Below are 13,507 nucleotides of genomic sequence, written 5' to 3' on the forward strand. Positions count from 1 at the left end.
AGCACAGAGCCACAGTGAGATCAGCCCATGGGTTCTGTTGGGATTAAGACAGAACAGAGAGCTGTGTGCTGGCAGCTGCCATGTTCCCTCAGCCCAGCAGCACTCATGTCCTGGGGGCTGATCATGCTTCATGCCATGCAGTGGGGTTTCAGATGCCCCTACATTACCTGTTTTCCCCAGGAAACCCTTCTGAGGTCTACTGACACCTGTAGCTGCCCACCTGCTTTGTGCGGTGGTTTGTATCTGCCATGGGTTGCTGCAGGCAGAGGCAGAGATTAGCACACAAAGTTTCGTTGCTCCTGATTCTAGCACAGTCAGTGGTGGGTGAAGTTTGGTCTTCATGTTCTCCCCAGATATTTTGGGGTGGCACATGCCTGATGGCCTGCAGACAGCAGCTGTCACAGCTGTGCCAAGCTCAGTATTGAGGTCGGTGCCTGAGGCACCCTGTGCTCCATTGCCCTGCTGCTGTTCTGCTCCACAGAGCAGCCCTACAGACCCATCACAGCAGCACCCAAATTCTTTGGCAGCGGCCAGGCAGTTTCCTTTTGGCCTCCTAGCTCCTTCTAACACTAACTTTTCAATAGCTCCAGTTGTTGACTCTTTACTCTGGATTTCCTCTACCTAATAGGACCAGAATTTCTTCTGTGCTCCTTCACGGGACCCATGGTGAGGCTTATCTGTGCTGGATTGTGAGGAGTAGAAAGGCAGCTTTGTTTACCCTCATGCAGGAAGTTTCTGCACGTTCCATTTGTGCAGAATGAGCCTTGCTGCCCTGCATTTATCATCAAAACTCCTGCTGAGCTGGAGGAAAACACATCTCATGGTCAGGAGCATTAAGAATACTGCACAACAAATATCCATACAGACCCCTTGGCAGCAGTGAGCAGCTGTAGTCAGGAAGGATTTTTATAACCTCATTTCTATGTCATGTTGCAGATTTAAATTTTCTTGATAGGCAGAAAACAAAAGGTCAGATTTTACAGGGAATGCAGAAGCCCCATCTAAGCACCTTGCTGTTTACATGGCAGATTGCAGTCACTGCGGTTACTGGGCTGGATGTTCAGTGAATACAAACTTGCTGCAGCTCTGTTAGATGATAACCAGCTGAGCACTGTCTAGTGGAAGTTCTTACAAAGCAATGCAAAAGATTTCCTGCAATTTGTTATAGGTAAACTTAGGCTAGCTGGATTTGTAGTTATTTTCTTGTGGGTGTCATACAGCTTATAGGAGCATTTTCATCGGGACTGCTGCTTTGCAGAGATCCTGGCAGCAGCCAGCATACCCATTTACAAGGAAAGCTCCATTGCAGGAGCTCCTATAATACAGTTATGCACTAAATCTTACATCTCCTTAGTTTTGCTTTGTTTATAAAGCCTGCAGAACTCATTGTTTCTGAAGCAAGACCCTCTTCCTGCACGGAGTCTCAGTCGTGTTCCTCCACGATAATCCCAAAAAAAGCCTGCAGTGGTTCAGAGCATTGTCACATCCCCATTTGCTGTGGTAGGAAGTTCTGACCCCATTTTTCTACCTGTGGGAAACACCTCTCCATGCTCCAGTGCTCAATGTGTCGGGAACGATGACGTTCCAGCCATAGTCACTGTTTCCCTGGTGGCTTGGATAAATGAGCCTGCCACAACAACACAACCACCTCGAGTATTTGTTTTCATTTGTTACTTGGAATTCCCATTCCACATCTTTGCTGCCTCATGCTCAGGTTTGGGAGCAGCTGCCAAGGTTTTTGAGAGCTGCATTTGCGTGTGTTAGTGCCTCTCAGGGCCCTCATGGTTCATGGGGAGACTCTAACCCTGAACAGCTCTCCCACTGCTCCTGTTCCTAAATGCGTCTTGTACAGCAAGGAGAGCTTGCTCCTTTGAAGTCCTTGTTTCGTGCCCAACCTCCAAAGGCCTTCCCACTGGAGGCTTTGCCTTCATGTGTCTTTCCTCATCAATATTTAAAACCTGTCATTTCCAGTGCAGCACAAATAAGATCCCATTCTGGCTTACAAGCAGCTACATAAATCTCTACCTGCAGAGTTATATAAACGCAGTCCTAATTAATTGGTGCTCTTGCCTTGCATGAATAATAAATCTGAATAGTGTAAATACACACAGTAGTTGCAGGCTTGGAGAAGTGTGGGAGGTGTGCACTTAAGGTGGGAGGGGGAGGGCAGAAAACAGGGAGAAAAGGAGGCAAATAAAGAGAGCTCTTCGAATTCTTCATGTCAGTTTTGAGCTGCATCTTGCAGATTTCAGTTCCTATTTCAAACAAGGTCCTCCTATCATCCTTGTGCTGGTGGGCACAGGAGCAAGTGGGGAAGGCACTGTTGTGAGCCAGGAGTGGAAGAGAGGTGCATTGCTGGGGGGCTTCTCCCACCCCTCCATGGTGCCAGATCCCTCCTGGTTATTTGCCAGGGCCCTAAGAGCAAGTGTACAAGGAGCCTGTGCTGCTGCATCTCTGCAGGGACAGCATTGGGCGGGATGTTGCTTGTAGGCAGCCATGACAAATGCTTTAGTTATAGCATGACCTGACCAAAGGGGTGTAGAAGTAGAGAGAAGCAGAGATGAGCTCTGTACCCCAGGCCTTGATAAAGGTGCAGCAGGGCATAGAAGTCTCTTAACTATTTCGATTAGCGGCTGGCCCAGCTCCAAAAGAAAGCTGCACTTGTGGGGGCTCAGTTCCCAGCTCCTGGGTTTTGCTAGGCCTGAGGTGCAGAGAAGGGCTGGTAGTTAGGTGTGTGCCTTTTGGGAGAGAATAAAATGGACCTGTCTCACTGGGCACTGGTGTGTGCATTTGGCTGGAAGGGTAGCAGTGTGCAGCTCTCTCCCGGGAACAGCATTTTCTGTTCTCCCTTGAAGGGATTTGGCTTTGTGTGCCTGCTGGATAGGAAATAAAGACCAATCCGGTGATTTTTATCTGAGAAATAGCTGTGGCATTCAGTCCCCTGCCTCCTGCCAGCCAAGCCCAGCCTACACAACCATTATGTGTTTTATTCAACAGTATGCTATTTTAACAAAAAAAAAACAAAAACAAAAAACAACACTTTAAAATGCCCTCTCTCCCACAAGCCAAACCAGTATGATGCACACTATGCCTTCCCCACTTGCACTATGAGCTGAGGTTAGCATGTGTTCAACCCGTGCTCATGGGGGCTGTCTGAGTGCATGGGAGCAGCGACCTCCCCAGCTCCCATCCGAGGAGGTCAGGCAGGAGCTGGCAAAGCCGGGAAATCCCATTTGTCACTGCTACATTCCGCTCACCTCGTTTTGAATATAGAGCTCAAAGAATCAAAGCAGACATATGTTAGCGCTGCTCTCACCGAGGACATGCGTACGCACGGAGTAACACATGCATCCCGTGGGCAGCGCGACAGCGTGCGTGGCGTGGGACACGCCGGAGTCTGGAGCTGGCAGGTTATTTCAGGTTGAGTGCAATTTTCTTCCCCTGCAGCGAGTTAAACAGCACTGATGAGTATGGCCATGGATGGTGCCAGTGCTGTGTTGCAGCTCTCGTGTTAAGCTGGAGGCAGTCATCAGATTGCGGGATCCCTGTGGGTGTTACCTGTGGATGGAAAGGTGTAGCACAGGCAATGGCTCTTTCATATTTTGTAATGTGGTGTATTCTTGTTGTAGATATCTATGTATCTATGGAGATATGTATCTAGATAGATATGTAGATAGATGTCTGTATATCTGTAGGTAACAGATACCAAATCTACGTATATAGACAGTGCAGGTTTATTGCTTATCAGCAATTTAAACTATATGCATTTTCACCTCCAGAGAGCTCAGCCAGCTCCTTGGGCAGAGCCTCTGCAGCCAGCTGCCTGTTCTACATCCATGTGATGTAGCTATCATGCAGCATTTAAATCACTCCGATACCTTCCTCAACTCTGCCAACACGCAGCAGCAAGAATTTCTACCCAGTGCCAGCATGTGGGTAGAAAAAAAAATACAAAAGGGAGAAACAAGGCCTTGGTCCGTGCTTCTGTGGGTCGCCTCCCCATGAGCACTGTATGTGTGTCTCTGCACCCAGAGGAGGAGCTACGCTGGCCGCAGTCCCTGGCAGCTGCTGGTTGCATTTGAGTGCCCTCTGCTGATGAGCTGGCTGTGGCCATGCAGAGCTGCCTGCTGCCTTGGTGGCTGGAGCGTGCCTGTGGCTCCCAAATCCCTGAAGAGAGCAGTTTGGGTGTCCCTAAGCTGCAGCCTTGGAGGGATGCCTTGAAGGGGAGAAAAATCACGAGTCACATCTTGATAACTCTGAAGTAAGGAGAAGTCCATCTTCCCCATGCAGTTCACATCAGAAGCATGGGAGCAGGTGGTAGATTGTCATCACTCTGAGATGCCCCATATTGCTGCTGGCTAGGACATGACAGAGCCAAATGAGAGGGATCATGGGCCAGGAAGTGGGCAGGGGCAGGGTAAGCCCCCGTTGCACTTGTTCTGTGATTGCAAATGATTCAGCCTGTTGCTAGCTAATTATTTTCAGTATGGGCATGCGATGAGCCTGCGATTCCCCCCCTTGCAAGCAGCATTGTGGCCAGACTGGAGCAGTACATCCTTACAGAGCCCTATTGATTGCAGGGGAAGAGGCTGTAAGTATGTGAGCCTTTGTCATAAAAAGCAGTTTGATCTTCAGCAACTTGGTCAATGGCCTTCTTTTCCTTAGCAGATAACATGACTGGCAGATAAGAATCAAGAAAAGAGAAAAACCCTTGGATTTGGGATCTTCTGCGTGTTAGGTTTTGGTCTCAGCAAGCATAAGAGGGACGTGTTGCCTTCTTAGCATCCCCCCCAAACCTTGGAAGTGGCTTTGTGGGGCTGTGAGATGAGGGGACACACCCATGTTGGTGGCTGACCTGTGCCCTTTGCCCCTGCAGCAGCAGCGGCGGGAGAAGGAGCTGCGCAAGCAGCAGGAGCGGGAGCAGCGGCGGCACTACGAGGAGCAGATGAGGCGGGAGGAGGAGCGGCGGCGTGCCGAGCACGAGCAGGTAGTGTGGGCCCTCACCCTCAGTGCGTGCCTCTTGCTCTAATGAGATAAAAGGCCCGTCTTCTTATGAGCACTCCTGTTTCTTCCCCGCTTTCGCCACTGGAGAGGAAATGGTTTAATTGTTAGCGCTGTGCGCGTCGCTTCCTGCTGTCCTAATTGATTTCTGTGCGGATCCACAACCTGCCTGCAGGTTGGGGATGCTTGGTGAGGGGTTTTCCCACCCTCCTGTCCCCAGGGTGGGGTTCTGCACTGCCCACGGTGAACGTTGGCCATTTCCCAGCAGTTTTAGCTCATTGCCCTCAGAAGTCCCTGGGCTCTTTGGGTACCCAGTCCGGTTGATCAGTGCCAGCACGTGGGTGGGATGGATTTGGGTGCCCACCACATTGCTCTTCCTCTTGCAAAACACTGCCTCTTTCACCTTCTCTCTCTTTTTCCTTTGATCTTTGCTGCCATGTGTCCAGGAGTACATCAGGCGACAGTTAGAGGAGGAGCAGAGACAGTTAGAGATCCTGCAGCAGCAGTTGTTGCAGGAACAAGCACTACTTCTGGTAAATGGGACACCCCGTCCCTGCTTGATGCTTCCTGCCCGCATGCACTCACACCCCCTGCATGCCTCCCACCATGCTGAGGCGTGGACCAGCAAGCTGTGACGAGCATACAACCACCCCTCCAGCCCCACACCAGCATGCCAAGCTCCCCGTGTCCCCCATGCCTTTGGCCTCCCTCAGAGGAGCAGGTCTGGATGCAGCATGGCCCTATTTGTTTCCCCACCACGTTTATGGCTGTTAGCAGCATGCTGGAGTATGATGGAGCTGTAACATAACTGCACTGGGCAAACCCACGCTGTGATGTGGGTTTTAATGTTTTGTGTGAATGCTTCTATCTTAATTCCCTCGCAGGAACACCGTGCAGTCCCTCTCGTGACATTTTCTTTTTTTGTTGTTTAATTATTTCTTGGAACAATTCTTTCAAAATGCCTTTAGCTGTTATACTCTCTCTGTGTTTACTTTTAATCTATACGGATTATTATTTGTCCCCCTATTGAATTTACTTAGGGAAAAGCAAAACCCTCACACAAGCCTGTGCTTTTTAAAAAGGCCTTCTCAAAAGTTGTTAATGATTTAGTCATTAAACCTTACAGAGCTGTAGGGATTCAGGAAGATCATACTGTTGGCTCTGCTGTGCTGCCATTGACACCAACAATAAATTAGTCCTACAAAGTGCTCCACAGACTCAGCTTTGGCTGGGGTTTTTATGAACTAATGGTGTTTGGCACCTCATTGCATTGATCCTTTGTTCTCCTCATCCAGAAAAATCTGGGCAAAATCAATGGTAATTTATAAGCCCTGTGAGCAAGTTATTTTATCTAATTGGCTTCTGTTTGGGATTGGCAGAGGGATGTCCATGCTGACCTCATGTTTCCGACGTAGATTGGAAGCCTCCCCCAGCAGCTTGGCACTCTGTGCCTCTGCAGACCAACTTTCCCTGTGCCTCAAGGCACAGCTGTAGGTTGTCAAAAGCTGCAATCTCTGAGGTGCCTCCCACCTTCTCTGATGAGCACTGCAGCCACCAAGGGACTTGGGTGACCCATGAGCAGCACCTGACCCTGCTGGAGGAGGTTGCCCAGGTCCCTGGTCAGGCTGCTGTTTGGCAGAGTTGCACAGGTTTTGTGTAGATGTTGGAGCCATCAGCAGGTTGTGCAGGGTTTTTCTGGTGATGCAGCACTGCCACTTTCTGTTCCCATGTAGAAAATGGAGGCAGAGAGATCTACTAAATGCAAAATCCAGTGCAGGGTTTAAAACTCCGGATTTGTTGGCTGTGTCCTCTGAACTGTCTCTTCTCCGGGGTGCTTTACAGCCCACACTCCAGAGTCTTTGGATTTATAGGGCTTTGCAAGAAAACAGCTTTTCAGATGCTTGGGCCCAGCTTTCTACCCAAAAGATAAAGCTGCACTTTGCTGTCCCGCATCGACATGCTCGCTGGGCACCGTGCAGCCGTGTCACTGTGCTTTCTTCTGGGTAGGAGTATAAGCGCAAGCAGCTGGAGGAGCAGAGGCAAGCAGAGCGGCTGCAGAGGCAGCTCCAACAGGAGCGGGACTACCTGGTGTCCCTGCAGCAGCAGCAGCAGCAGCAGCGGCAGGACCAGAGACCAGCGGAGAAGAAACCGCTCTACCATTACAAAGAAGGGATAAATGCCAGTGAGAAACCAGCGTGGGCCAAGGAGGTAGGCATGAGTGGAGAGTGCGTGTCATGCTTGCAGTTGGATTCTTACCCAGCACTGTGCTGGGTAAGAGATTTTTCCATGAGCGTGTGCAAGGAGACGAAATCTCCTTGAGGGATTCAGCCATAGTGCACGGCTACGTGCCAGCAAGGAGCCTGGGCAACTGTTGTAGCTTCTGTGTTTGCCTGAGAAGGGGCAGCTGCTGGCCAGTGCTGAGAGGTGGTTGTGGGTGCACTCAGAGTGCTAATTCAGCTTCCCATAATCAGAGAACAGACAGCTTTTTCTCCCATGCTGAGGGCTTTATCTCTAGGGATTGCTCTTCTTTTGTGATTTTCAGGAATAGAAGCCACATTGCTGATTTTCTCCCCATCAAAAAGACAGAATTGTTATAACCATTGTGAGATCTTGAATATTAATTATTGCCTGACTGAATCGTCTTGAAAAGATGAAGACGTGCATTGTCTGCAGTGCAGTGTCAGAATCACACGCGAACATTTTCTTTCTCCTTAATCTCTTTGTGGTGGCTCCATTAAGACGGGTGCCCACTCTTGTTTTTAATTTTTCTAAAATTCTTTGGGTTTAGTTGGTTTAATTTTGTAACTCTCCTCCTCCACAAAAAGGTCGATTAATAATTCACCCATTCTTCCTACTGAGCAGGGCCACTGCTGTGCTGCCAAAAGTCTGGCACTCTTTGGTCTTGGCGGAGTTAATGGGGTTTTGAGAACTCTTTTCTCTTCTTTATACTCCCTTTGTTTCTTCTTCATTCCCTTCTGATTCAATATTCAGAGTCTTTTGATGGCAACCAAACATATTTTCACAGACTTGCAGGATTATTCTGTAGCCTTTCATGTGGAAGAAGGGATTTGGTAGGTGGTCAAGACATTCCTGCCTAAGGCCAGATGTGCCATACAGCACAGCACCAAACTGCCTCTGGCAGGAGAGACTTCCACCTTGGTGGTGCTTCTGCAGCTTTCTGCAAAGCAGGGGATCTTCTTCATCCCCAGTAGTGTTAAGAGTAAGTAGTAGGCAGGAAAAAGAGAATAAACTCTTTCTTTGCCTAGATTTACATAAATCGTTTAGAACATTACTGAAGTGTACCTCTGGCACTGTCATTGAAACTATTACAAAGATTTATGAAGAGGAATCTTTTTCTATGATGAAGAAGAAAAGTGTTGGGTTTGGCTTTCGATTTCAAACACCAAGGCCCATTTCTTTTATTCTGTGAGTGAATTGTTGTTTTGATGTCATCACTTGAAGTGGGGCATTGGGAACTACAATGCAAATAGGAATGGTAGAAAGTGCCTTTGCTGAAATCATAGGAAAGACAAGGCTTCCCGTTGTGCTGGAACATCTCCAGCTTCCACCAATTAGCTGTCCAAACCATTTGTTCTTTACCTTTGTCATTCTGTCCAGTTTCAGTGAAATGCTCAAAGGAATGATTGTGCCATCTTTGGGCTCTTGGGAACAGTAGTTTGGTGTACTGCCTTGTAGTGCACCCTTGGGAACTTCCCAAAACTACTCCTCTGTCCTCCATACCCTGTTTTATCTACTTCATATGCTCCCAGTTTTAGCACAGTTAAGCTACTTTGCTGTTTGTATTGAAGTACCTTTCTTACTGCCTGTACTCAAGTCCATCTTGTGCTGATACCTGCGTACCATGGTGGCTGCTGTAGTTGAGCTGTTCTAGTACCCAATCCATATGTGCTAATGTAATGGAAATATTTGGTTTCCTATTGGAACAGGGACAAGACAAGTCTGGACACAGGCAATCTCATCTGTATACCTATACAGCAAACCACCACATCAAGGCAGGCTTCTTCAATGTCATTTCTCTCTGCTTGTATTTCTGCCAGTCTGACCACCCTGAGCGGTATGAATCCAGGTGGACACACAGGCAGTGGTAGCAGCCTTGGCACAACTTACTAGAGGCTTTGCAGCAGGTGGGATGTCACCCTTTAAATGGCCAGCAAGTGTTCTTCATGTCAGGTTGTTTGGATGGGAGAGGTTCAAGAAGGAGTCTGCAAGCTGTTCCCTGTGCCAGGAGTGCTCAGTGTGTGATTTCTGGAGGCTCCAGGGAGCCTGTTGGGATATTCACTGATGATCTTGTTTTTATGATCTTTCTTCTCAAGTCTTCTCTCTCAGGAGTCTGGTCACCACATCTGAGTTCTCTTGCCATGGACCCATCCATTTTTCCTATTTCTCTCTCATATAATTATTTATCCACAGCACATCCAAGAGATTCTTCTTTTTGTGCCATACAAAATAGTCTGATCAAGTAGTCTTCACTGCCATGCATGGATGCATATCCTCATCTGCTGTCATCCCTTCTTCCTGCAGGTGTGAAGGATTATCCACTGGAAGTTAACTTGGGATGTAGCTTGAGTTCTGTCCCAGGCCTGGCCTGCTTACCCACACAGATCTCTTGTAATTAAGGACTAGCTGGGCCATTTCAGACATCATGTTGGGACCCTCTGATGATCCAGCCAGAGACATCATATCAGCACTGTAAGCAGTGTTACTGTAATTAGCATCTGTCTCCATTACTGACTGTTCTGTTACGGGCAAGCAGTTGCTGGTCAGAATGATGCAGATAGCTAATTTCTCAGTGACAGACTACTTGCAGCATGTTCAGCTGAAGGGCAGGTTTGGGCCAATACATGCCATGATGACCATGCACGAGGGGGACACGTTCAGTCAGACATTTTCCAAGCAGTGGCCTGGCCCTGCATTGCTTTCCCACCACACAGTCTTTAGGAGCCCAGCACAAGCCAGGCTGTTTTCTGCAGCAAGCCAGCATGGCTGAGCTCCTCCATCTGTCCCTGTGGCTTTTGTTCTTCTCATGCTTTGAAGCTGCATGTTAAAGCAACAGCTTCCACTGAGGCCTGCACAACAGCTACTAGGGGGAGGATCTTGAGTTATACAGGGGATAGCTGGAACTGGAGCGATGATGAATTCCTACAGAGCTCAGCACTGCAGAACGATGCTTTTTTCTCCCTCTGCTTGATGATGAAGCTGATAAAGCTCCATACAACACGACTGGAGAGTCCCAAGAGCTTCATCCGCTGAGCTAGTGAAACAAAGTGCTGTCAAGGAGGCTTGGCAGTGGGAAAACCAAGTGCCTTTCTCCTCCCCGGTACACAGTCATCTCCATTTCATTTCTCTCCTGCCTTCTCCCCCACACAAGCTTTGAAGTCCTCCAAAATCAGCCACACATTATGGCTTGGCATTCTGCTGGAGAGCTCCTGCAAGCAGCCAGAGGACATACCAATGGCACTGTCTTCAGCTGTTGTTGTTTGTGCCAAGATTGGCTGATAAGCAGATTGCTGGACTGAGCCTTCAGCCCAGCATTCATGCTGCTGCTCCCTTGTTCAGAGGAAGTTCTCCTTTCCACTCTACTCTGCTGTCTGTCCTTATGTCTGCTCCCATGGGCATCTCTGAACTGAGCTGTGCCCAGCCTCTGACCGTAGATGGGCAGTGCCTGGGGGAAGCTGTGATGTCCTCTTGGGACACTGCCATGGCCCAGCTGGTCCCAGAGAGCTAGAAAAGAAAGCATCTATAACACCTTTTACCTGAATTTTACTCTTTCTTCTCCTTTGAAAGAGGAAAAGATTCATGTTATCAATATAGAATTCTCCTTTTTGCTTCATGAATATTTGCTTAGAGCAGAGCTGTGGTTCTTTCCAAGCTAACTTGCTCTATGAGTCGCTTTTCAACATGACATTGTAACAAAGATAATTAAGACATGCTAAGGGTATTTAACACATTAATGACATGTAAATGAAACTATACATCAGATCTCTGGTTGAGGAATCAAAAATTCTTCATAGTGTACAGTGTATGAATATCAATGCATATGGTCTAATTGTGGCATTACCCAGATCGCACACTTATCTGGGCTACCTGAAGACATTGTGTTTCCATCAAGATTTGCTGAGAGCACTGGGCTTTGTTTTTATTTCTGTATCTGTAATGGAGGGTTTTTTCCTTCTCTACATGACAAGATGCCAGACTCAGTAAATTCAGATCAAAGCCAGCCATTTTCTGGCTGCCATGTTTATTCTTTTATTCAGATCAAACAGCAGCGGTCCTCATGGTGCTCATAGTAGTGAAAGAGAAGGGTCCCCTGGCTTGCAGATACATTGAAGAAGAAATAAGAAACAAATGTGGAAGCACTTTTCTGAGGCATGCTGCCTCGTCCTGGAGCTTTAATTTTCCATTTCACGCTCAGAAATGAATTATGCACATGAAATACAAATAGTCATTTTGGAGTCTTTAAAATGCATTATTTGCACAATCTGCTGGGTATCAGGAGTCCCCTAATCGTACAATACCCAGATATATCTAAAGAGTAAAGAGCTTCCTATAGATTTGCATACCTCAGCTTTCAGTTTAAAATGGCCCTTTATGGAACTTCCTTACCTTTTAGAAGCTGGAGGTTCCTTTTAGGTTTCCTGATGGTATTGCTTGCCTGCAGCAGCAGGTTGTCGGAGCTGAGCTGTGTTCAGCTTCAGGTGAATGTAGCAGGACCACGGGGACCCCAGTCTGTGCCCATATAAAAACCCAGTACAACCATTTCTTCAAATCAAAGTTGAGTTTTTCACATAAACCGAGCAACCACAATTCATCAAATAACCAGTCAGTCTCACCCCTCCTACTGCAGGTGGAGGAGCGCTCCCGACTCAACCGACAGAGCTCGCCGGCGATGCCACACAAGGTGGCCAACAGGATTTCAGATCCCAACCTGCCTCCTCGCTCAGAGTCCTTTAGTATTAGCAGTGTGCAGCCGGCGCGGACCCCACCCCTGCTCAGACCCGTGGACCCGCAGGTAATGGAGCTTCCCCTCACTGGTGCCCATACAGCACCCAGGATGCCAGGGGTGCCGATCAGGTAAAAGGAAAAGTAGTATTAAAATAGTGTCTTGCTCTGTGATGTCTTAGCCCGAAGCGTATTTGTGAGGTAGAGCAGCATCTGCATTCATGAGTTGATCCTCGTCACCTTCATGCGTTAGAAACATCACGCTGGTTAATACCTTCCTTTGAAGCATCAGGTCCTGGTTACTGCCAGAAACAAGCTGGAGGACTGAGAGGAACTGCTGGTCTGATCCAGTGCAGCAGTCGCTCTCTTCCTCTTTGAATCTGTTTTATTAAAGGACTGAAACCACAGTGCTTGGTACAAAAACCCAGGGCACTTTGATGCTGGGCATCATCAGAAGGAGGTTTTACTTTCTTTGTCACTTCAGTTCGGGGGTTTTGTTTCTTTTTTCCATTGAGTTAACATCAGTCACAAACGCATCTGGAGAAGGCATAGATCACCATGACCATTACAGTGGAGGAGAATTGTGCTTTTAAGTTACCCTAGTTGCAAGGTCTGTTAGTAGGCTTCTGCAGCAAGTTGGAGCATCAGTGCTTGCTCTGGGTTGGCCACGGGAAGTGCCCCCACAGGTGTGCAGACGTGAGCAGGCTCATTTCAGGGAGTACAGAGCCTTTCCTCCACATTCAGGTGGGCTTTCTATGGGAAAATGTGGAAATAAAGGGCCATCTACGTGGAGTATGTGCTCCTGTAATTCAGTAGTACAGCAGCTACTTCAAGCAAAACACATGCTGGAAAGCCCTTAAATGGAAAGCTCTTTCTTCTCCAATGAATATGCATGCTGTATGCATCATAGACATTGGGAAGTGGGTAAAACTCCACTTTGCAGACTTCTCAGTAATGTTTCTGATTAACCAAACATTTCCTAATTTCAAGCCTGGAAATATTTTTCAGGGATTTTTTTCGTGACCAATATTGTCAACAGGTATAAAGGCTTTTGTTTGACAATAAAATAGCAGTGAAAAAGCTGCTTGAAACTCAGAAATCCATGTAAATACGTGTGTCTGTGCACATGTGCATGCATGTCCATGCATAAATAGGCATGTATGTAAAAATGTCACGCTTACCCTGAAATACTAATTACAAATCTGCTGTAGCAAGGAAAAGGTCATTGTAGATATCACAGGGTTCTGGGAAGAAGCTCTGATTTCATAAACTCAAATGCTGTGAATGTTTCTGATTTTCCAAACCAGATGTCAGCATTCCTTTCATTCACTCATAAGCCTTAGATCTGTAGATCTGATCTAAGGGATGGGATTTGTAGCCTTACAGAAACTCATGCCTCAAGATTTATTTTTAAGCCATTTATGCCTCGGAATTCCTCAAGCTTTTTTTTTTTTTGTAACTATTATTTCCTATTGTTTCTCTTTTTTAATTATTATTCTTAATAAGGAAATTCCATGCCAAATATCATCAGCACAACCCTAGTTAC

At 47.4% G+C, this 13,507-nt stretch overlaps 1 protein-coding gene across 3 annotated transcripts in view; it reads left to right on the plus strand.

Moving 5' to 3' along the window:
• The window catches only part of TNIK (TRAF2 and NCK interacting kinase), a 116,527-nt gene that overhangs the window by 72,438 nt on the left and 30,582 nt on the right, over nucleotides 1-13,507 (plus strand). For 2 of the 3 annotated variants that reach the window (XM_031554996.1, XM_031554997.1), the window contains exons 12-15: nucleotides 4,877-4,987; nucleotides 5,448-5,534; nucleotides 7,009-7,209; nucleotides 11,867-12,031. In XM_031554996.1, coding sequence (XP_031410856.1) covers nucleotides 4,877-4,987; nucleotides 5,448-5,534; nucleotides 7,009-7,209; nucleotides 11,867-12,031 — 564 coding nt within the window. The remainder of the gene's footprint in view (nucleotides 1-4,876; nucleotides 4,988-5,447; nucleotides 5,535-7,008; nucleotides 7,210-11,866; nucleotides 12,032-13,507) is intronic. The other variant, XM_031554995.1, reaches the window with a different exon arrangement.

Source organism: Meleagris gallopavo, chromosome 11, assembly GCF_000146605.3.
Source record: "Meleagris gallopavo isolate NT-WF06-2002-E0010 breed Aviagen turkey brand Nicholas breeding stock chromosome 11, Turkey_5.1, whole genome shotgun sequence".
NCBI classification, from domain to species: domain Eukaryota; kingdom Metazoa; phylum Chordata; class Aves; order Galliformes; family Phasianidae; genus Meleagris; species Meleagris gallopavo.